This window comes from Mesoplodon bidens (genome assembly GCF_964165515.1).
Source record: "Mesoplodon bidens genome assembly, chromosome: 7".
NCBI classification, from domain to species: domain Eukaryota; kingdom Metazoa; phylum Chordata; class Mammalia; order Artiodactyla; family Ziphiidae; genus Mesoplodon; species Mesoplodon bidens.
In genome coordinates this window covers 115837520-115863983 of record NC_138164.1, presented here as the reverse complement: position 1 = coordinate 115863983, position 26464 = coordinate 115837520, and the positions used below count along the sequence as shown (strand labels likewise).

The 26464-nt window shown below is 56.6% G+C and overlaps 1 protein-coding gene across 1 annotated transcript in view; it reads left to right on the top strand.

The window, feature by feature from the left end:
• LOC308620875 (mucin-2-like) overlaps positions 1-12664 on the top strand; it is a gene marked incomplete at both ends in the record, with an annotated part of 32614 nt that extends 19950 nt beyond the window's left edge. The window contains 25 exons of the mRNA XM_081240762.1: positions 847-1020; positions 1305-1516; positions 1886-2060; positions 2530-2777; positions 3352-3535; positions 3826-4051; positions 4720-4898; positions 5187-5266; positions 5387-5477; positions 5590-5621; positions 6096-6324; positions 6485-6589; positions 6818-6858; positions 7076-7198; positions 7294-7398; positions 7797-7925; positions 8130-8334; positions 8498-8624; positions 8726-8944; positions 9840-9870; positions 10534-10621; positions 11330-11621; positions 11734-11833; positions 12089-12312; positions 12424-12664. Of these exons, the coding sequence (XP_081096888.1) occupies positions 847-1020; positions 1305-1516; positions 1886-2060; positions 2530-2777; positions 3352-3535; positions 3826-4051; positions 4720-4898; positions 5187-5266; positions 5387-5477; positions 5590-5621; positions 6096-6324; positions 6485-6589; positions 6818-6858; positions 7076-7198; positions 7294-7398; positions 7797-7925; positions 8130-8334; positions 8498-8624; positions 8726-8944; positions 9840-9870; positions 10534-10621; positions 11330-11621; positions 11734-11833; positions 12089-12312; positions 12424-12664 (3860 nt within the window). The remainder of the gene's footprint in view (positions 1-846; positions 1021-1304; positions 1517-1885; positions 2061-2529; positions 2778-3351; positions 3536-3825; positions 4052-4719; positions 4899-5186; positions 5267-5386; positions 5478-5589; positions 5622-6095; positions 6325-6484; positions 6590-6817; positions 6859-7075; positions 7199-7293; positions 7399-7796; positions 7926-8129; positions 8335-8497; positions 8625-8725; positions 8945-9839; positions 9871-10533; positions 10622-11329; positions 11622-11733; positions 11834-12088; positions 12313-12423) is intronic.
• Positions 12665-26464: the final 13800 nt, after the last annotated feature.

Below are 26464 nucleotides of genomic sequence, written 5' to 3'. Positions count from 1 at the left end.
ATGGAACTTGCGTGGTTATTGGTGATGCGCTTATGGTTCCTTCTCACTCCAGGGGAGCTTTACAGCTCTTGGGACTTGAGACAGGTGCCCCCCGCCCTACCCAGTGAGACCGGTCCCCAAGAAGGCTCCAGGAGGGCTCGCCTGCCTCTCCTGCCCCCCAGGTCCCACTGCTGAGCGTTCAGGGAGCTGCTGACCCCACAGTACGTCTCTCCTTGGGCATGGCTGCCTGTGTGCCGCATCCCTCAGCCCATGGCTGTAAGATGGGCTACATGGGCAAAGCCATCCTGCTGGGAGACCACCGAGGCATGTGTGGCCTCGTGGGGGAGTAGAGGCTGCCAGTCAGGTGCCCTGGGAGACTCTCCCTCTGTCCCCCCTCTTCCAGCTGCACTTCCCCTCTGGGGCTTTGGAGGACAGCTGGTCAGCCTCTCTTGATGGACCAGTGTCCTGTGGCTCTGGTGCTGCCTGGAGCTGGTGCCTCACCCCCGTGGCCTCCCTGTTACATACACCATAGACTGTGGGCCCTGACACTCGGCCCAACCCTGAGACTGAGGGCTGGGGAAATGGATGTGGGGCCTCCCACGCCAGGTACCACGTACCTCGAGTGAGCTGCCCACACGCGCTTGCCGCCAGGCCGCCTGTGCATCTACGATGGGTGGACGCCCTCAGCCCTCACTGCACCCTCCATTCTTACAGGCTCGCCAACCTCGGGTCCCACCTCCTCGAAGACCACTCCCACCCATGGAACCACGACTGGGCCCCCTTCATCCACCACAGGCCCCCCTTCCACACCCACACCCACTCCTGCGACTGTGTCAATGACTTCCACGGGAACTTCCACACCAATAGGACACTTGTCGACCATGCCACCCACGCCACAGACCACCAGCACCTTGACCTCCAGTGTGACCACCCCCACGGTGATCCAATTAACCTCACCCAACATCACCACGAGCATCGTCTCAGTCATCATCTCCACCCAGAGGACATGCTGCTATTTCAATGACACGTACTATGCCCCAGGTACCCAAGCTTTTCATTCTGATTCAGGCAATGCAGGCTGGCGGGACTTTGCTTTCCCAGTGCCTAGGGGTCAGTTGAAGGTCTAAACTGGGGGCTTGCTTGGGAAGCTGGATGCCAGCACGGGTGGATGTCTCCATGGCCAGCCCCATGTGCTGCCACCACAAATCAGGGGTAAGTGAGGATGGTGTGGATTTCTCTCTCGTGGCCTCTGTGGGGACCTGCCTGGGTACTCTGGTGGCCAGCCCTGTGTGGACAGGGTAAGGACTGGGTCTTTCCCCTTGCAGGTGAGCTGGTGTACAACAGCACACATGGAGACACCTGCTATTACGTGAACTGCTCGCTGGAGTGCACCCTAGAGATCTTCAACTGGTCCTGCCCATCCATACCCTCCCCAACTCCCAGCCCATCCACACCCACCACCCGGTCATCCATGACATCCAGTGTGCCGCCCACCACCAAGCCCCCTGCGTGCCTGGACTTCGATCCTCCCAGACAGGTCTGTGTCTGTGGGTGGCTTTTGTCCCCTCGGGCACACACACCCACTATCTGGGCATCCAAAGCCCCAGGTGCTACCTTTCTGCTGGTCATGCCCCTGCCCCTATGCCCCACATCCCCAGTCGGGCCAAGGCTTCAGGCAGCTTCCTGGGCTCAGGGTCTGCTGCGGCCCTCCTACCTTCTCTCTCACGCACCCCTTGCTGTAGTGAGGCGGCTGGCTGCCCTCCTGGACAGGGTTGCCCTTTGTCTTCAGCCTCCTGGGCAGGGCTCTTAGGTGCTCACCTGGGGCCTCGCCTGCACGGCCCACCCCTCCTGTGTGACCCTGGGTGCCAGGCTGGTGCCGCTGACCCTGTGCCCTCCCCGCCTGCAGGAGAATGAGACCTGGTGGCTGTGTAACTGCACCATGGCCATCTGCAAGTACAACAACACCGTGGAGCTCGTGGAGGTGAAGTGCGACCCCCCACCCATGCCCACCTGCTCCAACGGCCTCATGCCTGTGCGCGTCGAGGACCCCGACAAGTGCTGCTGGCACTGGGAGTGTGACTGTAAGCCCGACGCCGCAGAGACCCTCCCCACCTGCTCCCCACTGTGTGTGTGGGGGCTGCAGACCCCAGGCTGTCATGATGGCTTTGATGGCTGAGCACCCGCAGAGAGTCAGACCCACGTTTGGAGCAATTTCTCACTCCTCCTGCTTATTCCCCATCTCAGGCCAGGGGTCTGTGGGGAGGGAGGGGCTTGCCTGGTGGAGCATGGCCACAGCCGAGGGGCCTGGGGTGGGGGGTGGGCGCAGAGCTGGAGTTGGAACCGAGGCCTGGCAGCTGCGGGCTGAGTGTGGAAGGCACTTTTGGGGCCCAGATGTCCCACATGCCCCAGGAACCAGACTTCGGGGCTTCCCTCAGTTTCTGCTTGCCCTTCCCACCTGATCCTTGACCCTTGGTCCCTGTCCTTGACCCTGTCCCTGTCCCAGCCCCCAGCCCATGGCTCAGCACTGGCTCACCCCAGCTCCCTCTGCAGGCTACTGCACGGGCTGGGGGGACCCGCACTACGTCACCTTCGATGGGCTCTACTACAGCTACCAGGGCAACTGCACGTACGTGCTGGTGGAGGAGATCACCCCCACCGTGGACAACTTCGGGGTCTACATCGACAACCAGCACTGTGACATCAACAGCCAAGCGCCCTGCCCCCGCACGCTCATCGTGCGCCATGAGACCCAAGAGGTGCTGATCAAGACCGTGCACACGATGCCCATGAGGGTGCAGGTACGTTGGCTGGGGAAGGGTGTCCACGGCGGGGCACACTGATGCGGGCTTCCTTAGCCGGTGGGAGGCTGGGCTTCCTCCCCCAGAGCCAGGCTTGGAGAAGGCAGGGTGGCACTCAGCGGACACATTTCTGTGTCTGGCCCTCTGGAGGCATTCAGGGACCTCTTGACCTCCCCCTCTCATGCCCCTGCCACCCACCCTGGGCACAGGTCTCTGTGGAAGAAGCCCCCTCCCTGAGGACAGGGGTGAGTGGGGGAGGGGCCCTGAACACACTGCATGGAGTTGTTGGTTCCCGTGGCCTGAGGAGTTCTACCCCCTGCACGGGGTCCCCCAGGTCTCCGGGGGACTCTGAGGACAGCGGCCCTGCCACCTTGTCCCTGAGACGAGTCAGGACAAGGATCTGGCCCAGCGCGATGACAAGGAAGAGGGGGAGGGGGAGAGGGATGGGCAGAGATCCCCCCCACTGGGCACTCAGCCTGAGGACAGGTGGGGGTGGGGTGACCCCAGGTGCCTCCGGAGGCACAGCTCGTCCCGCCCTGCTGGCCTCCCCTGACCCCAGATGCCTCGGCCACAGGTGCAGGTCAACAGGCAGGCCGTGGCGCTGCCCTATAAGAAGTACGGGCTGCAGGTGTACCAGTCAGGCATCAGCTACGTGGTGGACATCCCTGAGCTGGGTGCCCTCATCTCCTACGACAGCCTTTCCTTCTCCATCCGGCTGCCCTACCACCGGTTCGGCAACAACACGAAGGGCCGCTGTGGTGAGCCTCTCGCCCCCTGTGCGCTGCCCCAGGGAGGGTGTCCGGGCTGCGGCTGGCTGTGGGCGCCTTCCCCCGCGGCTGTGGTTCTCAGCGCTGTGCAGGCCCCCCCCGCCTTATCTGGGTCTGGCTCCTGCGGGAAGCCAAGAGGAGCCTAGTCTAGTCTGTGCCCTTGGCCCCGGCCAGCCGGCCACCAGGGACCTGGGCTGCGAGGGGGTGGGTCCTGGGGGCTTGCCCAGCCTGCTGGACGGCTGGGCTTGGCTCAGGGACACGTGGCCTTCCTGCCGACACAGGGACGTGCACCAACAACACCTCGGATGACTGCATGCTGCCTGGTGGGGAGGTCGTCGCCAACTGCGAGGTCGCGGCTGGCCACTGGGTGGTGGACGACCCCTCGGAGCCGCACTGTGCCCACAGGGGCTTCACCAGCGAGCGCCCGGCCACCTGGCCGTCGGTGGGCAGCAGCCCAACCACCGGGGCGGGCTCTCCATCTCCACTCTGCGAGCTCATCAAGGACAGGTGATCCTGCCCTGGGCCCAGCTGCACCCCTACTGGTCTGCGGAGAAGAGGCCACAGGGGCTGAGCCTGGGGCTGGGAATGCAGGAGGAGGTCACAGTGGGGCCCAGGACTCGGGCCCCTGATTTCCATGGGGCTGAGTGGCCTGCAAGCTGTCCCTGTGCCCTTTGTGACCCCCCATCTCTCCTGCCTCCTGGGCTGGTGCAGGGGCGGTTGAGCGTGAATCCTGGGTAGACTAGTTGACCCGGGACAGAGTTCGCATCCAGGACTGATGTTGGAGGGGTATTTGGGCTTAGACAGAGAGGGGGTGCCCACAAAGCTGGCATCCCTGGGAGCGAGCAGCTCGTCCCCAGAGGTGGGTGAGTCGGGCTGCGAGGTCCCCTGCTGGCGTTGCTGGAGAGGGGATCTTGGCACCCCGTGGCTGTTTAGACACGAAGCTTCCATCTCTGGGCCCGAGCACAGCGCCTCATCCTCGGGCCACAGCGCTGGTCCCCCTACCCCAAGGCCAGCCCCGCCACTCTGCTCCCACCCTCAGCCCACGGGCACCTGTCTGGTGGTGCAGGCTGAGCCGGGCCCCGGGGGGACAGCCCAGGTGGAGGTGCTGGGCAGGGGCTATTGTGAGACAGGCTGGGGCACCGGCCAGACCGTGACCTGCAGCCCTCCACCCGCAGCTTGTTCGCCCCGTGCCACACTGTGGCATCCCCCAAGCACTTCTACGAAGCCTGCATATTCGACAGCTTCACCGTGCCCAACTCAAGCCTGGAGTGTGCCAGCCTGCAGACCTACGCAGCCCGCTGTGCCCAGGAGGGCATCTGCGTCGACTGGCGGAGCCACACCGGCGGGGCCTGCCGTGAGTGTCTGCCCGCCCCACCCCGGGCTCTGATGGGCGCTGTGCCGGAAGCCGGACTGGGGTCGGGGGACAGGCCACCAGAAGAGCAGCCTTGCTCAGCACTCGGCGGGCTGGGCCCCCTCCTCCTGGCTCGGGACAGCATGGGGGGCTGAGGCCATGCTCAGCCCGTGCGGGAGTGTGGGGTCCCGTTTGGGAGGGGTTGGGCACGATGTCACTTGGCGGTTAGGGTGGGGGACACAGGCTTCCCCCTCTGACTCTGGGCCCTCGGTTCCTGCCCCCTCCCCACAGTGGTGACGTGCCCAGCGCACCGAGACTACCGGGCCTGTGGTCCCATGGAGGAGCCCACCTGCAAGTCCAGGTCAGTCACTGTGGATGTGTCGGGGTGGCGGGCTGGCCCTCTGACCGTGCTCCTGGCCAGTGTGTCGGGGCTGGTCGTCTAGTCTGTCCCCTCGCCGTCTCATGATGCTCCCCCGCCCAGCCCCACCCAGGCAAAGAGCCCACGCCTGGTGGAAGGCTGCTTCTGTCCCGAGGGCACCACCAACTACGCGCCCGGCTTCGACGTCTGCGTGGACCTGTGCGGTAGGCTGCCTGCCAGAGGCCACTCCTCCTCCCTGGGGCTGAGGCCAGCTCCCACGTGCTGGGGCTGTGCTCACGGGGCTGTGCTCACGGGGCCTGTCTCCTTCCTTCCTAGGCTGCGTGGGGCCCGACAACACGCCCAGAGAGGTAGGCCAGCACCCTTGGTGCTGGGACTGGACACTCCCACGAGCCCTGCATTTTGGGAGGTGGGATGGGTTGGAATGAGAACCTGGGACCCTTGGAGACTATAATGAGTAACGAGTGATTTAAGTCCTGGAAGGCTGGGCTAGCAGGGGATCCACCCACCAGCCATTTGATACTCTGTCTACACCTGCGGCGGCATCTACAGTGTAGAGCGTGTCTCCTGCGCGTGGTTGGTTCTTTAGCTCCACGCTATGTGAGCCCCACAGAGACATGTGGTGCATCTGCCCCGTGCCAGGTCTGTGTGTGCACACGCTGGTGAGCAGGTCTCGGTTGTGATGTGAGTGTCCCGGCCCAGAACCTGCCCTGTGTGCTCAGAGCGGGGAGGGCGCGGGCTTTCCCCAGGCCGCCCGGTGCAGTGCTGCCTCGGGCTGACTGGCGCCCGCTCTCCCCCTCCCTGTTCCCCCCTCCTCCCTGCAGTTTGGGGAGCACTTCGAGTTCGACTGCAAGGACTGCATCTGCCTGGAGGGGGGCAGCGGCATCATCTGCAGGCCCAAGACATGCCACCCGGGGCCCCTCGTGGAGTGCAAGGAGGAGGGCACCTACGCTGTCACAGAGGCCGACCCTGCCAACACCTGCTGCAACATCACCTCTTGCAGTAAGGCGCCCGCAGGGCAGGGAGCGCCCTGCTGCCGCATGGTTTCTGGAGGTGGGGGCCTCAGGGCGTGTCCGCAGGAGAGTGGGCGTCAGTGGGGCCATGGGGGTCCAGGCCCCGGGTCCCTCTGCTTCAGGACCCAGCCCTGCGCGGGGTGGCGTCGGGGCTCGGCCAGCTAGCGGCCGTGCTCATGGGGCGTCTCTCCCGCCTTCAGAGTGCAACGCCAGCCTGTGCAGCAGGAAGCCCCCGCTGTGCTCGCTGGGCTTCGAGGTGAAGAGCGAGATGGTCCCTGGGAGGTGCTGCCCCTTCTACTCGTGTGGTAGGTGGGCCGGGGTGGGGGAGGAAGGAGGTCCAGGCCAGGCAGCCGGGCCGGGGCTGGGCGGCGGGGTGACGGGGGAGTGGGGAGGTGGGGGCGTGGGGCTGCAGTGGCCCCTGCCTGGGGGCTCACATCCTGCCCGGTGGATGCACCCAGCCCAGCCCGCGGGCTCTGCGTCCACACGGGCTCAGGCAGGACAGTCTGACCTTTGTTCCTGTTTTGCCTCCCAAGTGCCCAAGGGCGTGTGTGTTCTCGGGAAAGCTGAGTACCAGGTGAGCCCTGACGGGCTGCGGGGAGCGGGGCGGGGTGCACAGGGGGCTTCGGGGCGTGGGGTTTGGCAGGCTCTTGGCTGGCCCGGTGAGGGGCCCTGCTCTGGGGGCTCTCGGCACCCGGGGCACCCAGCTCCCCTGCTGGTGATGGGGGGCGGTGGCCTGGAGGAGGGGAGGTGCCTTGGAGGCCCCGCCTCACCTGCCCTCCCCGTTCCCGAAGCCCGGTTCTCCAGTCTTCTCCTCCAAGTGCCAGAACTGCATATGCACCAAACACAGGGACAACGCCACGCAGCTCAACAACATCTCCTGCACCCCCGTGCCTTGCAACACCTACTGCAACAGCGTAAGCAGCCCCTGCCCAGTCAAGTGCGGCCCACCCACCGCTGTCCCCGCGCAGCCCTTCCTCTTTCGACGCTAGCCCGCCCGGTTGTCCTGCAGGGCTTTGAGCTGGTGGACGCCCCCGGCAAGTGTTGCAAGAAGTGCCAGCAGACCCAGTGCATCATCAGCATCAACAAGCCCGGCAGCCAGAGCCTGGCCCTGAAGGTGCACACGCCTGTCCTTCCCTGCCTGGGGCAAGGCTGAAGGCTGTACACGTCCTGTCTCTTAGCAGGACACCTGTCATGGGGTTTTGACTCCCTGTCCCTCCCCCACGCCCCGGGTAATCCAGGATGGTCCCACCTTGAGATCTTTAACTCACCTCCCTCTGAAAGACACCCTTTCCAGATCAGGTCACCTCTGTGGGATGCAGGGGTTAGGATGTGGTCCCGTCTGTGGACTACAGGCCGGTAGTCCTTGGGCCCCTCCTGGGTGCCGCCGGCCTGGTGGGCCCGGGCCTGTGGCCTGCACTTGGCAGGCTATTTGGGGAGCTGCCAGGTGTCTCCAGTTGCCTTTCTGGGTGGGACTCCTGCTAGGCCTCCCACAGACCCTTCTCTGCCCCACAGCCTGGGGACATGAAGAGAGACCCCCTGAACAACTGTACCTTCTTCAGCTGCATGAAGATACATGACCAGTTCATCTCATCCATCTCCAAAATCACCTGCCCCGACTTTGACCCCAGCACCTGTCTCCCGGTGAGCGGGCCCATCACTGCTGGGAGTGGGGGTCCCCGATGTTCCTGAGCGGCTGGACCTCCAGCACCAGGACAGCAGCCTTCAGCCTGGAGGGTCTGCTGTGGGCCCTTATGCAGGAATGGCTGCTTCCACCCCCATGGCAAGAGGGGGGCTGTCACTGCTCGGGGAGACCTGAGAGTCCCAGCTCTTTCTCCTTCCTGCCAGGGCTCCATCACACTCATGCCCAATGGCTGCTGCAGGAAATGTGAGTTCGGGCGGGCGGCTCCTGGGGCACGGGGCGTGGCGGCCTGGCAGTGGGCTCCACCCGGGCCCCTTGAAGGGAGGAGAGCACAAGGGGATGGTGCCCCGGGAACCCTGTCCCCTCTGTGCCACTCTCGGCCGGACGCTGAGTTCGAGGGCGTCACCCAGGGTGCCCAGGAAGCCTGAATCCCTTCCTAAAGAGAAGCAGGACAGAGCCCAGCTTGCTTGAGGGCGGCCGAGGGGGGTGCTTGGGGAGGGGAGAGGAAGCGGTGAGGGGGAGGGGGGGGCCCTGGGTGGTGGAGACCCCCCGAGCCTCTGTCCCCTCTCCCCAGGCCTCCCTCGCAATGAGACCAGGGCCCGCTGCTCCACTGTCCCCGTCGTCAGGGAAATTTCACACAACGGCTGCACCAAGCTGGTCACCATGAACGACTGCTCCGGGTCCTGCGAGACCTTCTCCAGGTGAGCCCAGGCCGCGAGTGGCCCTGGTGGGGGCAGCGGGGGGCGGGGGAGGCTGCATCCGTGCCAGCAGGCAGTGGCCCCTCACCCCGGCCGCTCTGCAGGTACTCGGTCGAGGCCCAGTCCCTGGACCACAGGTGCTCCTGCTGCAAGGTGCAGCGCACCAGCCAGCAGGAGGTGATGCTGCAGTGCCCGGGCGGGCACTGGCTCCGCCACACCTACACCCACATTGACAGCTGTCTGTGCCAGGACACCGTGTGCGAGCTGTCCCCCCAGCACAGGGCCCGGCGCTCTGGCCCCAGGGACCCGGGCCCGGGGTGGGGGTGAGCGGGGAGCGCTCGGCCACCCGGGCCCCGCCTCCACCGTCCGTACACCCCCTCTATTGACCCTCTGAGCTTCCTCGCCTCCTAAGCTGACCTTCCCTCTGCGGATATTTATTTTCCAAGCCTTTGTTCAATTCTTTGTTTTCCTAAATAAACTCAGGCAGAGACACCGTGCTGCTGTGCTTCAGTAGAGGCTGGGCGTCTGGGTGGGCCGCCGTGCACAGCCGAGGTCTGGCTGATTCCTGGGGAGCGAGTGGGCTCCGGCCACCAGGCTCTGCACACAGGATCAGGGGGACACAGTGCACAGGTGCCTGGCCTGGTTTTGGCAAACCCCGGAAGGCACTGTCCTGCCCTATCCTGTCCTTGGCGTGCACGAAGCCCTGGCTGGGCCACCAAGATGCAGGTGGCCCCCCCCCCTGCGGAAAGCCCTCTGAGCCCGAATTTGTGAAAAAGGACTCAGTCCCTTTCGCAGCCATTAAGCTGCATGTGCACCTGTTTGTGTGCATGTGAGTGTGTGTTTGCATATGTGACCTGAGTGTGAATGTGCACACGTTTGCATGTGTGTGTGAAATGCGCCACCCCCTGGGGAAAATAGAGAAGGTCCTGGTCCACAGATGGGGGCAGCATGCCGACGCCTGCTGCAAAAAATGACAAAAAGTGACCTTATGGGTCCTTCCGGGCTGCTATAAAGCAGCTGGCAGGGCCGTCAGACCCTTCAGACAGACTCGCAGGGCCTCCGGCTGGCTCTGGGTACCAGGCTGGGAAGTGGCCCTGTGTGCATGCGTGTGTCCATGTGTCCACATGCCCACGTGTGTCTGGGGAGCTGCTTTGTGCGCTGGCTGAGATACCAGAATGGGAATTCTAGGGAAGGGACCCTCTGGTCCTTTTACCGTAGAGCGAGGCTGGCGGCCGTGGAGACCCACGAGGTTGGGAGGGGAGCCGTTGCTTCTCTCTGACCAGGTGGTGGGGGGGTGGGGGCCCCGGGTTCCTGGGCTGAGGACCCCCAGGTGTAGTAAGCCAACCTATGAACGTCCTTGGAGACCTAAGGGGAGGGCACTCTCCCCCCGGGGCCCAGTCTGCTGCCATATTTACACCTGGCTGATGGGTGCTGGATGAAGCTGCCCAGGGCCCAGCCGGGCTTGCACAGGGTGGACCCAGGCCCCCTACCTACCCTCCACCCACTGCCTCCTGCCAAGCTGGGCTGAGGCCACTGCCCTCCCCTCAGCCACCTGACTCCCTCCCCGACCTGACCGCCCCCTGACACCAGGTCAGGACACCCCAGCACAGCAGTACCACCCTGGATCCCGGGCTCCTGGTGACTTCAGGAGCTCACACTGCCCCTGGCCCAGCCCTCGGACTCCTCGGGGGTCAGTTGGCCTGGGCTGGCCTTGGAGTCACCAAGTCCCCTCCTAAAGCAGAAGGTTTGTTAAGGGGACAGAGGGGTTGCCCACCCCTGCTTTGTGGCCACGTGGGGTCCTGGGTGCCTCAGAACCAGCCCTGCCGGTAAGAGGTCACTGAGCCCATCGCAGGCTCTCAGCTGTTCCTCTGTCCTGCCTGGGCCATGAAGGCTGTGAGCTCCGTTCGCTCAGTGTGTGGCCTGTTGCCTGGACCTGGACCTGGACCCGGACCCGGACCTGAGCCCCAGGCCCGGCAGCTCCAGCCCCGGCTGCGGGACCTGTAGGACAGGACCGGGGGGAGGGCGCTGGGGCCGGCGCCGGGGCTGGCGCCGGGTTACAGGGAGGTGTCAGGCTCTGGCCAGCATCCTCCTCGGCCTCCCAGGTCCACAGCTGTGAAATGGGGGCTCCCGGGTGACCAGGGGTGGGCAAGGGTGGGTTGCGCCCCCAGGTCCGCTGATTTAAGCAGAACAACCCTGGCTTTTTTCTCTTGGACACGGGGTTTCCATGAGGTTTTGCTTGGAAAGAGGTTTTTGGCTTAAAAATGGTTTGACAGGGACTTCCCTGGTGGTGCAGTGGTGGCTAAGACTCTGCGTTCCCAGTGCAGGGGGCCCGGGTCCCATCCCTGGTCAGGGAACTAGATCCCGCACATGGCAGCTGAGTCCCAATGTTGCAGCTAAGAACTGCTGCAGCCAAATCAATAAATAAATATTAAAAAAATAGTTTGACAATCATCGGCAGGTGGCGGGGGGCCGCGGCCCTGTTCCCCGAGAGGAACCCGCGGGCGCCTCCTACGCACCCCGCACGTCGAGCGCTCACGGACGAATGGACCAGGGAGTGCGTGAGCGGAGGAACCATCCGCCCGCCAGCCTCCGCGCGCGACCCCAGGCCCACGAAGACCCAGGCGGGCGGGGGGTTGGGGGGGAGGAGGTACTGATTCATTGTTTCGCTTCCGTCAGGCCAACCGTTCCTGCCCTACCCCACTGTTTAGATGCGGGCTCTGAGGGCTCTGCTGTCTGCCGGGACACCAGTGCGGTGGGTGGCAACCCAGCCCTCTGCTCAGAGAGCAACCGCCTGGGCCCTGCCCCTCCTTCCGCGCTCCCAGCCCAGCCCCTCTCCCACTTCAGCTTTCCGATCCTGAGGAGTTCCCCACCTGCCCCAGACCTAGTTTCTAGCTGGGGAGGGGTCCCCATGGAGACCCCAGGCCGGGCCCACACCGCCGATGGATGCAAAGCCCGGATGACAGGTGGTTTCCTGCTCCCCAGCCCGGGGCCCCTCCCCCGGTCTGGGTCTCTGGGCTGAGCTCCCCCATCCACTGACGTCTCTGGGGCCGAGCTTTCCTCTGACCAGAAGCAAAGAGGCCTCCACCTGCCTCCACCGCCTCTGCCCCCCCAGGCTCTCAGGCACAGCTGTGCCAGGGCAGAGGCGGCAGATGTTGCCAACCCCCTGGGCGGCCTGGGGGACACCTTCTGTAAATGGGGACTTGGCAGGACAGGTGCGTCCCTGTCGCGACAGCCCGCCCCCCTCCCCCTGCACACAGCCCACCCAGGTCGCAGAGGTGTTGGAGGGAGGGGGTGGGGGGCAGCCTGCAGCCCCCTCCTCTCTCCAGATGCTCCGTCTTCTTCCTCACCTGGCTCACCACCCAGAGCTGTGTCCTCCTAGGGCTCCCTAGGGGTACGCACCTGGAGCCACGGCCATCTGCTTCTCCCACGGCCCATGGTGGGCTGTCCCCTGTCTGGGGTGCCCCCAGGGCACAGGAGACAAGGACCAGTTCGGCCAGGTGGGCGGCCCTGCCCCGGGGACCTGGAAGCTGGGCTACAAGGTCTCCGTCACTGCCTTGGGTGCCGTGGGAACAGGGCCAGGCTTGGGACAAAGCAACTGCCCCTCCCCATGCTGCCCCACCAGCCCTGGGTCGTCACAGCTCCTCCCCCCTCCCGCCAGCCTGCCCACCTCTGCCCCTGGCCAGGAGGCTACGTAAGAATAAAACACCTCACTGTTGGCTAAGTGCCTGTTTCTCTTGCTGCCCCCGTGGACCCTTACCCTACAAGGGCCCTGACACAGGGTTCACTCCAACCCCGTTTTCAGTGGGAAAGCTGAGGCCTGGAGGGCAAGGGGCTCCCAAGGTCACCAAGTAGACCCCAAGGCAGAGTTGGCCAGGCCGTGGGTCCTTCTGCTCCATGCCGTCTTCCCCACCCCAGCAGGTGCCCCACCCCCCCCACCCCCCCGCCGCACCGTTCCCTCGAGCTCACTGATTCTGGACCTGCCCCAGGGCAGGGCCCACGAGTTCCCACCAGGTCTCATGGTACTGCAGCTCAGCTACGCTTGACCCCTGGGGATGCCGGCTGGCCCAAGCTGTCCAGGGTGGCGGGCCTGCAGCGTGGCCTTCAGGATTGCCCATGGCCATGGTGCCCACTCAGGCTCCAGCTGTGCAGGCCACCTCCGTGCCTGCTGTGCCCCTCCAGGTCCTCACTTCGCAGCGGGATTGTGACCATAACAACCAACAGGTAGTGCCTGGCTTGCTGCCGCCCAGGCCTTCTAGAGGCTACGCTCACCCCCAGGCACTTGCCCCCCACCACAGGGGAAGGCGGCAGAGCCAAGACCCCTGCCTGGGCCCCGGGAGGGATGGGGTCTCCCAGGCACCCTGCAGGACTGCAGGTCGTCAACCCTGGTGCAGCACTTCTCGGGCTCTGTGGGGCTCCACCGGTGAGGGGAGCCCTGGGCCCACAGCCTGGCCCTCGATCGCAGGGCTGCAGTGGAGACCCCAGTGGTGAGAACACAGCCCCATTCTGAGATGCTGCCCAGGCCTCCCACGGTGTGATAGCCCTGCCCACACCCAGAGCCTGGACATTAGATAAGGACCGGGCTTAGGATTCCCATCACGAGTTCCCACCTTGCTTTTCCCGGGGCACCTTTTATTTTATTTATTTATTTTTAAATATTTATTTATTTATTTACTTATTTGGCTGCATTGGGTCTTAGTTGAGGCATGCGGGATCTTTCCTTGTGATGCTCGGGCTTCTCTCTAGTTGTGGTATGCAGGGTTTTCTCTCTCTAGTTGTGGTGCATGGGTTCCAGAGCGCATGGGCTCTGTACTTTGCGGCACGCAGCCTCTCTCGTGGCATGCGGGCTTAGTTGCCCCATGGCATGTGGAATCTTAGTTCCCCAACCAGGGATCGAACCCACGTCCCCTGCTTTGGAAGGTGGATTCTTTACCACTGGATCACCAGGGAAGTCCCTCCCGGGGCACCTTTTATTTATTTATTTATTTATTTATTTATTTATTTATCTCTCTAACACCACCTCTTTATCACAACAACGCTAGCTGAATCAAATATCACAAAGTAAAACCCAAAGGCCTCTCAAAAATCATATTTACACAATATTTTACAATATACAGAAATGCTTATTCTACAGTAAGTTTTTAAATACTAAATTTGATCCGATGTCATATGCAAAAAAGTATGCATAGAAAAAATATTTTAACATATGTATATATGTTCATAGAAAAAAAAAACAGAAGAAAATACACCGAAATGCTAGCAGTGGTTGTCTGGGTGGTGGGATGCTGCCAGGCAGGCGGGCAGCCTCTCTCTCTCTGGGAGCTGCATGGAGGGGACCCTGTGACATCCTGCCCTGGATTTCTCTGCACAATCCGAGTATTCTACCATGAGTATGCATTCTAACAGCAGAAATTCTTTTCAAAAATCACTGAAGATATGGGAATTCCCTGGTGGTCCAGCAGTTAGGACTCCTCGCTTTCACTGCCCGGGGCCCGGGTTCAGTCCCTGGTCGGGGAACTAAGATCTCGAAGCTGCACAGGGCGACCAAAAAAAAAAAAAAAAATCACTGAAGATAGAAATCTTTTATGTTTACCTCTGCCTTGGTTGGGATGGCTACATGTGTGTTGACATCGGTCATGACCCCTCAAACCACACACTTAAAGTCTGTGCATTTATTATGTCAAGTATGCCTCAATTTTAAACTGTAGCAGGACAAAACCAGTCACCGTGGAGCAGGGCTGCTTCGCATCCACTCACTGCTGCAGCAGAAACCTTCCCCAACTGCGCCTGTTTCCCCTCCATCCCAACTTCAGGAAGCATCCTTGTTCTGAATAGGATTGCAGGTAACTTAGGAAACTGCTCTCAATACAGTATTTTAAAGTTGAAGAAATTGACAGGAAAGGAAATCAGTGGGAATATCGAGGTAGTAATGGGAAAAGTTAGCACACAAAGGAGGCACAGTCATGTCACCACGGCCAAAGTGGGGGCGGAGTGGGGGCCTTGTGGCCACAGGCCATCACAGGCTGTGTGTCCCTTTCGGGATCCAGGCACAGGGTCACAATACCCTGGGGAGGAGCAGCCCAGCCTCCTCCGTCCTCCCCAACAGGTGTCTGGGCTGCAGAGATTCTGGCCCCTGAGCTCTCCGGAGTTGGAAGTTCACTGGGCCCCTGCGTGGGCATGGCAGGGGCAGTACTGGCAGGAGTGGGGTTTTCCTTAGACAAGGTTCATGGAATGAAGAAAATGAACAAACGAACCAAGGTGCTTTGCCCCAGACACGTGGGCCTTGTCCCAGGCAGAGCCATTGCCTTTGAGACGCCATCAAGGCCACCTGCCAACAGCCAAGAGCTGAGTCTCCTGGCTGATTCTGGCCCTCTCCAGGCCTCCCTGCTCATTCCGGGGCACCTTTTCAAAAGACCACTCAGAGCTGAGCCTGTGATAGTTAGTGACCTGTGCCCCAACAGCCTTATAAGTACTAGATGCTCAACTGTGACCTGGGACAGACGACCCTGCGCACCAGCCGCCCCTTGTTTCTGGGGTCTGTAGGTAATAAATCTTGTGACTTTACTTCCTTTGTGGGAGTGTGTTGAAACTACGCCTGCAATCAAAATGGCCCCGGGGTTTTCCCTTCCCGAAAGCGGGAGTTCAGTGCTGAGGGGGAGGGGAGGCCCCCTCCTTCAGCCAATAATGCTCTGCATATCCTTAATACACCCGTTCCTGGCTTTCCAGCTGGAACTCCAGAAAAGAACCTTCTCTGAGAAGCAGCTCTGGACAAGTAGGGAGGGGGTCCGGGGAGGGCTGCTCCCTTCTCAGGGGACCCCAAGTCCCTCCACGGCTGTCTCTTCGCTTCTCTTTCCAGGGAAACACTTCCCGGTGCCTTAAATTGGAAACGAGCCTGATTGACATAGAATATTCCACCTGACACAGCAGAAAGCACATTCTTCTTAAGTGCACGTGGACCGTTCACAAAGATGGGCCACACTCCAGTCACAGAACAAAAGGAAACATGTTTAAAACAGTAAAAATCATACAAAGTATGTTACACACAGGGAACACATGGAATTAAACTAAAAATCAACAACAGAAAGATAGATACCTGGAGAATTCCAAACATTTAGAAATTAAGACACACTTCTAACTAACTCATGAATGACAGAGGAGGCCACAAGAAATCAGGAAATATTTTAAATAGAATACAGATGAAAACAAAACCTATCAAAAATTGTGAAATGTAGCTAAAGCATGTCTTAGATGGACTTTGATGCATTTAATGTTTGTATTAGTGAAAAGGAAGCTCAAAGCAAATAGAAAGAAGCAAATAATAAAGAGCATAAATAAACAAAATTTAAAACAAAACAAACAACAAAACCAAAAATCCAATGGAGATTGTCAATGAAAAAAAAAAAACTGGCTCTTTGAAGAGATTAAAAATAAAACTGACAAATCTCTAGTGCATCATGAAAAAAAGAGCAAAGACATGAGTGATTAATATCAAGATAAAAAAGGGACATAACTACAAATCCTACAGACATTAAAAGGATAGTAAGGGAATATTATGAGCTACTTTATGCTAACACATTTGATAATTTAGATTAAGTAGACAAATGTCTTGAAGGAAACAAGTTAACAAAGTTTGTTCAAGAAGAAATTGAAAACTTGGACAGCCCTATGTTGATTCTAGAAACTTAAAACTCAAAAACTTTTCCATAGAGTTCAGGTTCAGGTGGTTTCACTGGTGAGTTCTATCAGATATTTAAAGAAAAAGCAATATTGATCTTACATAAATTATTTCAGGAACTAAAGAAGGAGGGGACACTTCTCAACTCATTTTATGGGGCTAGTATTTATGTTGATTCCAGAACCAAAGATATCATAAGTAAAGCGAATCACAGATCAATTCTTCTCATGAAAATAGGTGCAAAAATCCATAACAAAATATTAGCAAGTCAAATCCAATAATACATACACAGGCTAATACCAAGTGAGGTTTACCCCAAGAATGCAAGATTGGTATAACATATGAAAATCAATCAGTGTGATTTCCCATGTTCATAAAATAAAGGAGAAAAACAAATGATCATATTATATGCAGAAAGAGTGTTTGAAAAAAATCACAACACTTTAATGATAAAAACTCTCAGAGAGCTAGGAAAAAAAGAGAACATCTTCAACCTGATTGGGGACATTTACAAAAATCTGAAGCTAACATCACACTCAGAGATTAAAGCCTATTCCAAGATCAGGTAGGAGAGTAGGATGTGTGCTCTCACCACTTCTGTTTAGCATTGTACTAGAGGCCCTTGCCAATGCACTAAGACAAGTAAAAGAAAGGAAAGATGTTCAGGTTGGAAAGATCTGAATGGTATATTTTATAAAGATGTCTATATTTGCAGATGATATATTTATGTCTGGCGATAACCCTAAGGAACCTACAAAATATCTACTAGAAAGAATAACTGAATTTATCAACATTGCAGGATATAAGGCAATGTACAAAAACCAATGGCATTTCTATATAGTATAAATGCACAATTAGAAATGAAATTAAAGAAAACAGCTCAATTTACAATAGCATCATAAATAAAATACTTAGGAATAGATTTAACAAAAGTTGTGTGAGATATGTACAGTAAAAACTACAAAATAGTACAAAGCAAAACATAAAGGCTGAAGTAAATGGAAAACTCTACCATGCTCATGGTGGAGGATTTAATATTGGGAACATGGCTGCCCTTCCTAAATTTATCTAAAGATTCAGTGCAATATCAATCAAATCCCTAATAGGCTTTGTTGAAGAAATTGACAAGATGATTTAAAATTCATATGGAAAGGCAATCTGGTATAGTCAAAAGAATTCTGAAGAACGAAGTTGGAGGGCTAGCATTACCTGATTGCAGGAAAATGTTATGTAAATATAGTTTTATATTATTTATTATTTATATTATATTAATTATATTATTATAAAGATATAGCCTATATAATTAATAGTGTTCTATTGGCATAAAGATAGACATACAGATCAATGCAGCAAGATAGAGAGTCCAAGAATACACAAAGGTAATTAATAGGATAAAGGTAGTCTTTTTTAACAAATAATGCCGAATGTCTATCTGTGGGGAAAAGAAATAAACCTTGACCATTAGCTAACACCATATACAAATATAACCTAAGTGCAAGAGCAAAAACTATTAAATTTATAGAAGAAATACAGAAGAAAATATTTATGACATTGGAATAGGCAAAGATTTCTCAAACCAGACATTAAAAACACAAAATATAGAAGAAAACCCCAATAAAATAGATTTTATTAAGATTAAAAACTTTTGCTTTTTGAAAGGCATGGTTACCAAATTTTTGCAAAACATATGTCTGCAAAGGAACTTACATCCAGAATATATAAAAAAACTCTTACAACTCAATAAAAATAAGTTAACTCAATTAAAAATAGGCAAAAGATTTATAGGATCCCTCACAAAATATGATATAAGATTGACCAGTAGGCATATGAAAGGATGTTCAACGTTACCGGTCCTCCAATAAATGCACAAACTACACAGATGTGTCCGTCTCCACATACAGACAATACAAAATGTTGGCAAGAACATGGAGTAACTGGAACTCTCAGATGTTGCTGGAAGGAACGTGACATTGTACAGCCTTTTGGAAAACAAAACGTTACCAAGTTAAATGCGTACTTACTACGTGACTCACCAGTTCCACTCGTAGATGTTTACCCAGGACAAAGGAAGCCACACGGTCGCAAGAAGACGTATGGGGATGTTTGAGTCCCCATCATTCAAGATTTCTGAAAACGAGAAGTGATGTACTTGCCCGCCCACTGGTGAGTGGATAGACAAATGGAAATATTGGGTTGGCCAAAAAGTTCGTCCAGGTGTTTCTGTAACATGAAAAGCCCGAACGAACTTTTTGGCCAACCCAATATATCCGTATGTTGAGATACTGCTCTCCAATAAAAATGGACAAATACCGCTGGATGCAACTGGGATAAGTATCAAAAGCATCGTGTTAATTGAAAGGAGTCAGGTATAAAAGACTGCAGGATTTGGTACCACAGAATTCTAAAAATGACAAACCTGGGGGAATGGAGAGCACAGCGGTGGTTTCCTGGGACCAAGGATGTGGAAAGGCACCAGCCGCAAAAGGGCACAAATAAGCTTTTTGAGTTCCTCCATCTTGATTTTGGTGGTGGGTACATGATTGCACATAGTTACTAAAAGTTATCAGGCTGCTTGCCACGTGTCTGCTGTCAGCTGGTGGGTCTGCAGGACTGGACATGGCCGGAGTAGCTTGGGTCACTGGCGCCTGTATCCATAAGTCCCTCCTTCTCCAGAAGAAGGTGGCTATTCCCATGGCGGTCACTGTTCTCAAGAGCCACGAGAGACCCCAGGGCACAAGCTCTTTTCATGCCTCCACGTGTGTCGGATTTACTGCTGTTCCAGTGGCCAAAACTATCCATGGGCACAGCAAGCCCAGATCAGGGACGATGGGATACAGGGGTGTGAACAGCTGGGCCTTTGACCACAGCTTGTCACACAGACTTTCCCAGAAGGCAGAAAAAGTGGGAAGCTTAGGCCTCTCATTTCTGAAACTAGGATAACGGTGATACCAAAATCTCTCAAAAGCAGCCCAAGGAAAGGAAATTGCAGACACCCTGAAGAATTTATTAGTCCTTGTGGGGCCTGCCTTTTTCTCTGCGGCCACATCTCTTTCCATGAGGAGCTGGTCCTTCTGTTCCCGCCCCCTTTGTCCTTTACGTCCTCCATCTCGGGGAGAGCACAGTGGCTTAAAGGCTTAATCCACACCCGAAAAGAGAAACAGGGCGTGGGCATCCCTCCTCTCTTCTCTTCCTTCCTCCCTGGCCTGACCTCTTCTCCTTTGCTTCTCCAAGGAGGGGGCTTGTCTGGGCCAGCGCTGCCGGCCATTGGAGGGTTGTCTGTTTAATTCGAGGGGTCAGAGTAAGGAAGCCGACTTACCCACAAGCACGATCCATGGTCTCCGGCCAAGAAGTTATAATTTACGCAACTAGGCTTGGTCCTGCACGCGCCACCTCCCCTTCCTTACTTTTCAACTGGTTCAAGCCATCAGGTGGGGAGGGCTGTGTATGAAGCTCCCCTAAGATCCCCAAAACCGTGAGCAGGGAGACTTATCCAGCAAGTCAAGTATTGTTCAACAGCAGAGAATCTACTAACGTAATGTCTCAGTCACGATAGCTCTGCTGTGTTGCAGTAACAAGAGCCCCCAGACCTTGGCGGCCTGTGATGACAGAGGTTCCCAGGCACCCTGGACTCGTGCTCCGCTCCCATTTCCCTCCAGGACCTCAAGTGATGGAGCAGCTGTCATCTCAGAGATCACGTCTGTCACATGGAGCATCCTGCCCGGTGTCTAAACCCTCAGAATGAAGGGTCACCTGGTTGCTGGCCGCTGCCAGGGCTGGGACGCGAGATATGGCTTTGCCAACAGGAGGGGAGCCGGCAACGTTTGGCGATTTCCATGGACAGATGAAAGGAGAAAAACCCTTAAGAGATGCAGAAAAAGCACCCCATGAAAGTAAACAGTGTGTCTTCATTTTTTTTTTAAAAAGCAAACTAAGACTAGAAGGAAACATTCCTCATCTGTTAGTGGGTATCAGTCAAAAAATGGCAGCAAACATCAGATTTAGTGCTAGAGCTTTAGGATCATTCCATGAAAGTCAGGGAACGTGGAGGTTGTCTACAATGACTACTTTCTTTTTCTAAAAAGATTTTATTGATGTATAGTTGATTTACAATGTTGTGTTAATTTATGCTATACAGTAAAGTGACCCAGTTATACATATATATATTCTTTTTCATATCTATGGGGTCTAGAAGTTCTTGCCAAAGCAACAAAACAAGAAAAAAAAAAGAAGTATCAGGATTGGAAAAAAATAAAACTGTCCTGATTTAAAGATACTGTGATTATCAAGATGGAAAAGTCAATTAGAACTCAGTAACATTGTTGGATACAAGGTTAATGAAAACAAGTACACAAAACCAGTAGCATTTATTTATGCCAGTAAAAACCAAGTAGAAAAAAAATAATAATTAACACAGCCACAAACCCACACAGATTCCTAAGAATAAATCAAACAGAATATTCCCAAGCTATTAAGAGAAAATTACTAAAGTTACTGGAAGGCAAATAGGAAGACCTTATTAAATGGAGAGAGATGCCCTGCTCACGAATGATAAGATTCAGTTTAGAAAAATAAAACCAATTCTTGGCAAACAGCTGTGTAAACCTAACAAAATGCCTTTCACAATCCCAGTAGAGTTTTTCATGGACTCGTCAGGCTGCTCAAACAGCCCACGAGAGAGCAAAGAGACAAGAAGAGCCGAGAGTTTTCAGAGAAGCACGAGGTGGGAAGGCTGGTCTTTTCTCACGAAGCAGCGTGGGCTTGCTCAGGGCTAGGCAAGTGGGCAGGTGGAACAGACCACATGCCAGGACAATGACTGAGGTGGGAGGGACTCCTCCTATGCAGGGAGGGGGGACCTTCAGTAGAAGCTGCTGGGACAGCGTTCTCTCAGTGGGGAAGTAGGAATGAGGTCTCCACCTCACGCCCCAAACTAAGATCAGATACCAAGTGGCTTAAATAGCTAGATGTGGAAAGCAAAACTTTTAAACTTTCAGGAGAAATTAAAGGCGTAATGTTTATGACCTCAGGGGAGGGGAGGATTTCTTAACCAAGTCAGTAAAATCACAAGCCATTGATGTGGCAATGGAGACACTTGATAATCCTGTTTGAAAAAAGACAACCCGACAAAGTGAAAATATAGGCCAAAGGGTGAAGGAAACTTCCATGAGGATGACTCATGAGGACCAGTGTCCAAAGAGCTAAGGAATGCCCGTGATGTCCACCACCTGCAGGACCCTCAGGGGGTGAGGGGAGGAGGAGGAGAGGGGGAGGGGAGGACGGGGGCGGGGAGGGAGAAGGAAGGGGGAGGGGGAGGAGGGGGAGGCTGAGCCCACCCACGGCCTAGATGGAGAGTCCAGGGCGCCCACCTGCTGCCTTGGGGCAGAGGGCAGCTCACCTCCTTTCAGGCACAGATGACAAAAATAAGCAACAAGCCAAGAAGCTTGACCACAGGGATCCAGGAAACGCAAGACAAACCCCCTTGGGACCCGCATTAGCCCACCGGTGCTTCTGCCTGGGCCGTCCCGCCACTAGCCGAGCCGGGTGTGCACAGCCCTCTCGCAGGAGTGAGACCCCCACCCTTCCCCGGAATGCAACATGGCAGTTAAACCTGCAGGAACCAGAACCACAGCAGGCTCACGCAGACCCTGATTCCATCACTGGGGATTCACGCGTTATCCCTGCTTTATAACTTGCACATTTACAAACGTGGTAAAACTATAAAAACTTTTGAGAACCATGGAATTCAGGATTGTGGCCACTTCTGGGGAGGGGGTGGGTGGGGAGAGGCACCCGGTTCTATCTGTAATATTTTATTTCTCGATGGAAAACATATCTGAAGCACAAAGGTCAAGGTGCTAACGTTAGTTGAAGCTGGATGGCGGGTACACAGTGCCCACGTGTCAGTCTGTTCTCGATGGTGAGTTTGAAATCTTTCCTGGTGAGGAGGATGGGAGCTGGTGAGTGGGCCCTGCAACGTCCAGCGCAGCCCCTGGGGCCATGGCAGGAGCACAGGGAACATGCCGCGGTGGGGGGAGGGCATCTCAGGTCTCAGGCTGCTGAGGGCGTCAGAGGTGTGGTCAGTCCCTCCCTGCCCAAGCCAGCCAGGCCGAGCCCACAGCCTGCGACCAGGAGGCCAGAGCAGGGCCCCACGGACGTCACCGGGCTCTGAGAACCTCATGGCGCCCTCGGACCCTCAGGAGAAGCTCCGCCAGGGTTTGCTGATGGCATCAAATCAGATCCTGTCTGTTTAGGGCTCTGCTGGCCGCTCCCTGAACCCCACCTGCCTGCCGGTCCCTGAAAGGAGCCGGGGATTTTCGCCCTGTGCAGTGAGTTTTGACTCACTCTCTCCCCTTTTGTTCTTATAGGTTGTCGTGGGCTGAACTGTGTCCCCCAAATTCATACATAGGGGTCCTGACCCCCAGCACCCCAGAATGTGACTATTTGGAGATGAGGTCTTTAAAGAGGTGGAAAGTGAAATGTGGTCACGAGGGTGGGCCCTGGCCCAGTGTGACTGGGGTCCTTATAAGAAGAGGAGGTCAGGACACAGACACACACAGAGGGACGACCCCGTGAGGACACAGGGAGGAGACGGCCGTCTACACGTCTACACGGGGAGAGAGGCCTCGGGAGGACCAGCCCCGCCCACACCTGGGTCTGGGATTCCAGCCTCAGGACTGGGGACAAAAAACAACGAGCAGGGCTTCCCTGGTGGCACAGTGGTTGAGAGTCTGCCTGCCGATGCAGGGGAAGTGGGTTCGTGCCCCGGTCCGGGAAGATCCCACATGCCACGGAGCGGCTGGGCCCGTGAGCCATGGCCGCTGAGCCTGCGCGTCCGGAGCCTGTGCTCCGCAATGGGAGAGGCCACAACAGTGAGAGGCCCGCGTACCGCAAAACAAAACAAAAACAACAAACAACATTGTTCCAGTCACCCCAGCAAACACACCCTGATCAACCCTGCGGCTACACAGAGGGAGGACCCGGGTGGACAGGATGGGCTCAGAGAGGACACAGGGCTCTCGGGCCGTCACCTGTCGGCGTCCCCCTAAGAGGCCAGCCCCTGCCAAGCTGGGGGAGTGACAGGGGAGGTGCCATTGGCTCAGTGCTCCTGGCCGAGGGCGAAGCAGCTTCATCTAGGGGACAATCTTGGTGGGCGGGGGGTTAACTATCACTTTATTTAACAGACGGCAAAACCGGCCGAGGTGGGCCAGCAGCCCTGGGGGTCACGCAGCTGGGGTAGACAGCACCTCACCACGCTGATCCCCTAGAGACCCTGGTTGGGCTGGGCGAGGGAGGCGGCCCTGGGGACAAGGCCAGGGCCTCCCCAGTTCCCCTCCTGGTCCGGTCATGCCGCAGAAAGCGCCTGCTCTGTCCTGGCTGGAGGTGCTTTTGAGCCCCGCATTCCCACTCTTCCCGTGGTTGGGATGCCACCCGCCCACCGCAGAGCTGGGACCCGCGACCGTCCTTGCACCACGTGGCTGAGAAACGGGTACCCGGGCCTTGCAGCCAGGCCACCACCTCCTGAGCTATGGGGTGGGGGGTAGCTGGGCATTTTCCATCCCCAACATCCTCGGCGTCAGCGGGCCTGTTAACAAGGCCCCCGGGAGATCGGGGACGTTGCCACCTGGCATCAGAGGCCTTCACCCCACCGGTGGCATGGGGCCAGCGGTGTCCTCTCTTCTTGGCTGTCCCTGCGCTGCCCCGAGGACCAGGAAGCGGCCCTTCCCTGTGACTCAGCATCTCCAGGGCAGTGAGCGAGCCGGTCATCTTACCACTTCCTGCTCGGGGGACAGCGGCTCTGGGCCAGGCTGCAGGGCAAGCCGTGGCTCCAGTGTCCGGCCAGACCCCACCCCAGGGAGCCTGGATGCCGCCCGCCCCCCAGCCCTGCCTGGGCTGCCCTCTACTGCCTCTGCTTGAAGATGGGGCCCCACACGGAGAACTTGCAGGGGGAGCCCCACAAAGTGGGCCCCGGGTGCTCCCTACTTAGTGTCAGCTTTCAGGACCCTTCCTGCGAACGATGCCTGGACTGGGGTCTTGGGGGAAGCATCCTGTAAGGACACCAGCGTTCACAGCGGCCTCCCGTCTGTGAAATCAGGGCTCACACAAGCCCAGCCCCCAAACAGCAGCTCTTGGCCAAATCGCAGGCATTTCAGAGCCCTTTGGCCTGTTGGTCAGAGATGGGCCAAGCGCCAGGCCACGGAAGTTTACCCAGGGGCGGGGAGTCTTGTGCCTCTCCTTCTGGCGGTGAAGCGTTGCCATATTTTACTGATAGGCCCGACAGAGGCTCGCCGGGAGGGCCAGTGCCGACTGCACCTTTGAACCTGAGGGCTGGCGCTCGGTTGGGGGGGGACCGCTGTCTCCTCTGTTGCTTCCCCCGGGTGGCTCTGCTGGGGGCATCTCCAGCCACTGCCCAGAGCCCGTCAGGTGTCCAGGGGTGGTGGTGGGTGAGGGCCCCTAGGGCAGCACAGCCCAGCCACGGGTGGAGGTGCCCCAAGCGGCCCGCTGGCCACGAAGCTCAAGTGTCTGGAGTTCCAACTGCAGCTCACGTGAGTCTAGCTCTTCCTTGCATTTGGCTGCGGTGTCCAGGATGGTGGTGAGCGCTTCCAGGGTGTCACGACCCCCGCTCCTCACACTGGCTCTCAGCACCCACACGTCTGTGGCGAGCTCTCCCAGGACCCCCGAACCCGAGGGTCCTTTAATGCCCTCGAGTTGGAGCAACAATTGGCTCAAATATCAAATAAAGTTCAGAGTTCTTTTCTTTCAGCATTTAAACATATCACTCCTTGGTCCCATAACCAGTGCGCGTGGAGAAGTTGAAGGTCGACCCCATCTCTTTCAGAATCCTACCGTCTTCTTCCCCCCGCACCCTGGTAGTTGAGGTGTGACGGAGGCTTGGTAACAAGAGGCCTGAGGAATTTGCCGTCCCCCGACCCAGGACCCAGAGCCCCTCGGGTGCCCTTCAGGGTCCTTCTGGTTTCTCTCACTGTCTCCCCTGTTCTTATGAGTCACACCAACAGAATTGTAAGTAAGTACCCTTTGTCCGTAAGATTTATGTGTGTTGTGAGTAGCAGAAATTCATTCTTTTTATTACTGAGTGGTGGTGTTGCAGCTTTACCACAATTATTTATTCACCCTACAATTGGTGGATATCTGGTTACTCCCAGTGTCATGGGGTGAACTGCATTCCCCCCAGATTCATATGTCAGCGTCCGAACACCAAGTACCTTGGAATGTGACTTGTTTGGAAATAGGGTCTTTCTGGAGGTGATTGAGTTAAAATGAGGTCATTTGGCTGGACCCTAATCCTGTATGGTTGGTGTTTCTTAAAAGGGGAGATTTGTAGACAGACATACACCAGGGAGGATGGATGCCACGTGAAGATGAAGGCAGAGATCGGGGTGATGCTTCCAAACGCCAAGCATACCAAAGATTGGAGCAAACACCCCAGAGCTGAGGGGGAGAGCTCGACAGAACCCCTCAGAGCCTCGGGACGGGGGCCAGCCCCGCACGCCCCTTAATCTGGGACTTCTTGCCTCCAGGACAGAGTGAATGAACTTCTGTTGATCAAGTCACTTGTGCGCGGTGCCCTGTCCTGGCAGTCAGGGGTCGCGGCCGTACCCAGTTTTTGGCTACTGTTAATAAAGTTGCAATAATCATTCACGCGGTGTTTTGGGTAGTGCAGCCACCATCTCTCTTGGAACTGCTTCGTCCTACGTCAGGCAAACAGTTTCCTGAGTGATCCTGGCGATGGGCATCCTCTCAGCCTGGATGGGGGCTCCCCCAGCTCGGTGCTGGGCCAGCACCTGGAATGGTCCATCTCCACCAGCAGCCCTCCTGCGGGAGTTCATCTTGTCCTGACGTTTCTCTGTGTCGTGTCCAGGGACCGTTTTCCATTTCTCTCTTGTTGGGCTGCCTTTGAATCCCTTCCTTCTGAGGCCTTTTGCTTTCCACTGTGGGAAAAATGTTCCATTATTACTTTAACACTTTTCCTCTCCATAAAAAAAATCTTTTTAAATTATTTATTTATGGCTGCATTGGGTCTTCATTGCTGCGTGTGGACTTTCTCTAGTTGTGGCGAGCGGGGACTGCTCTTTGTTGCGGTGTGCGGGCTTCTCATTGCGGTGGCTTCTCTTGTTGCAGAGCACAGGCTCCAGGTGCGCGGGCTTCAGTAGTTGTG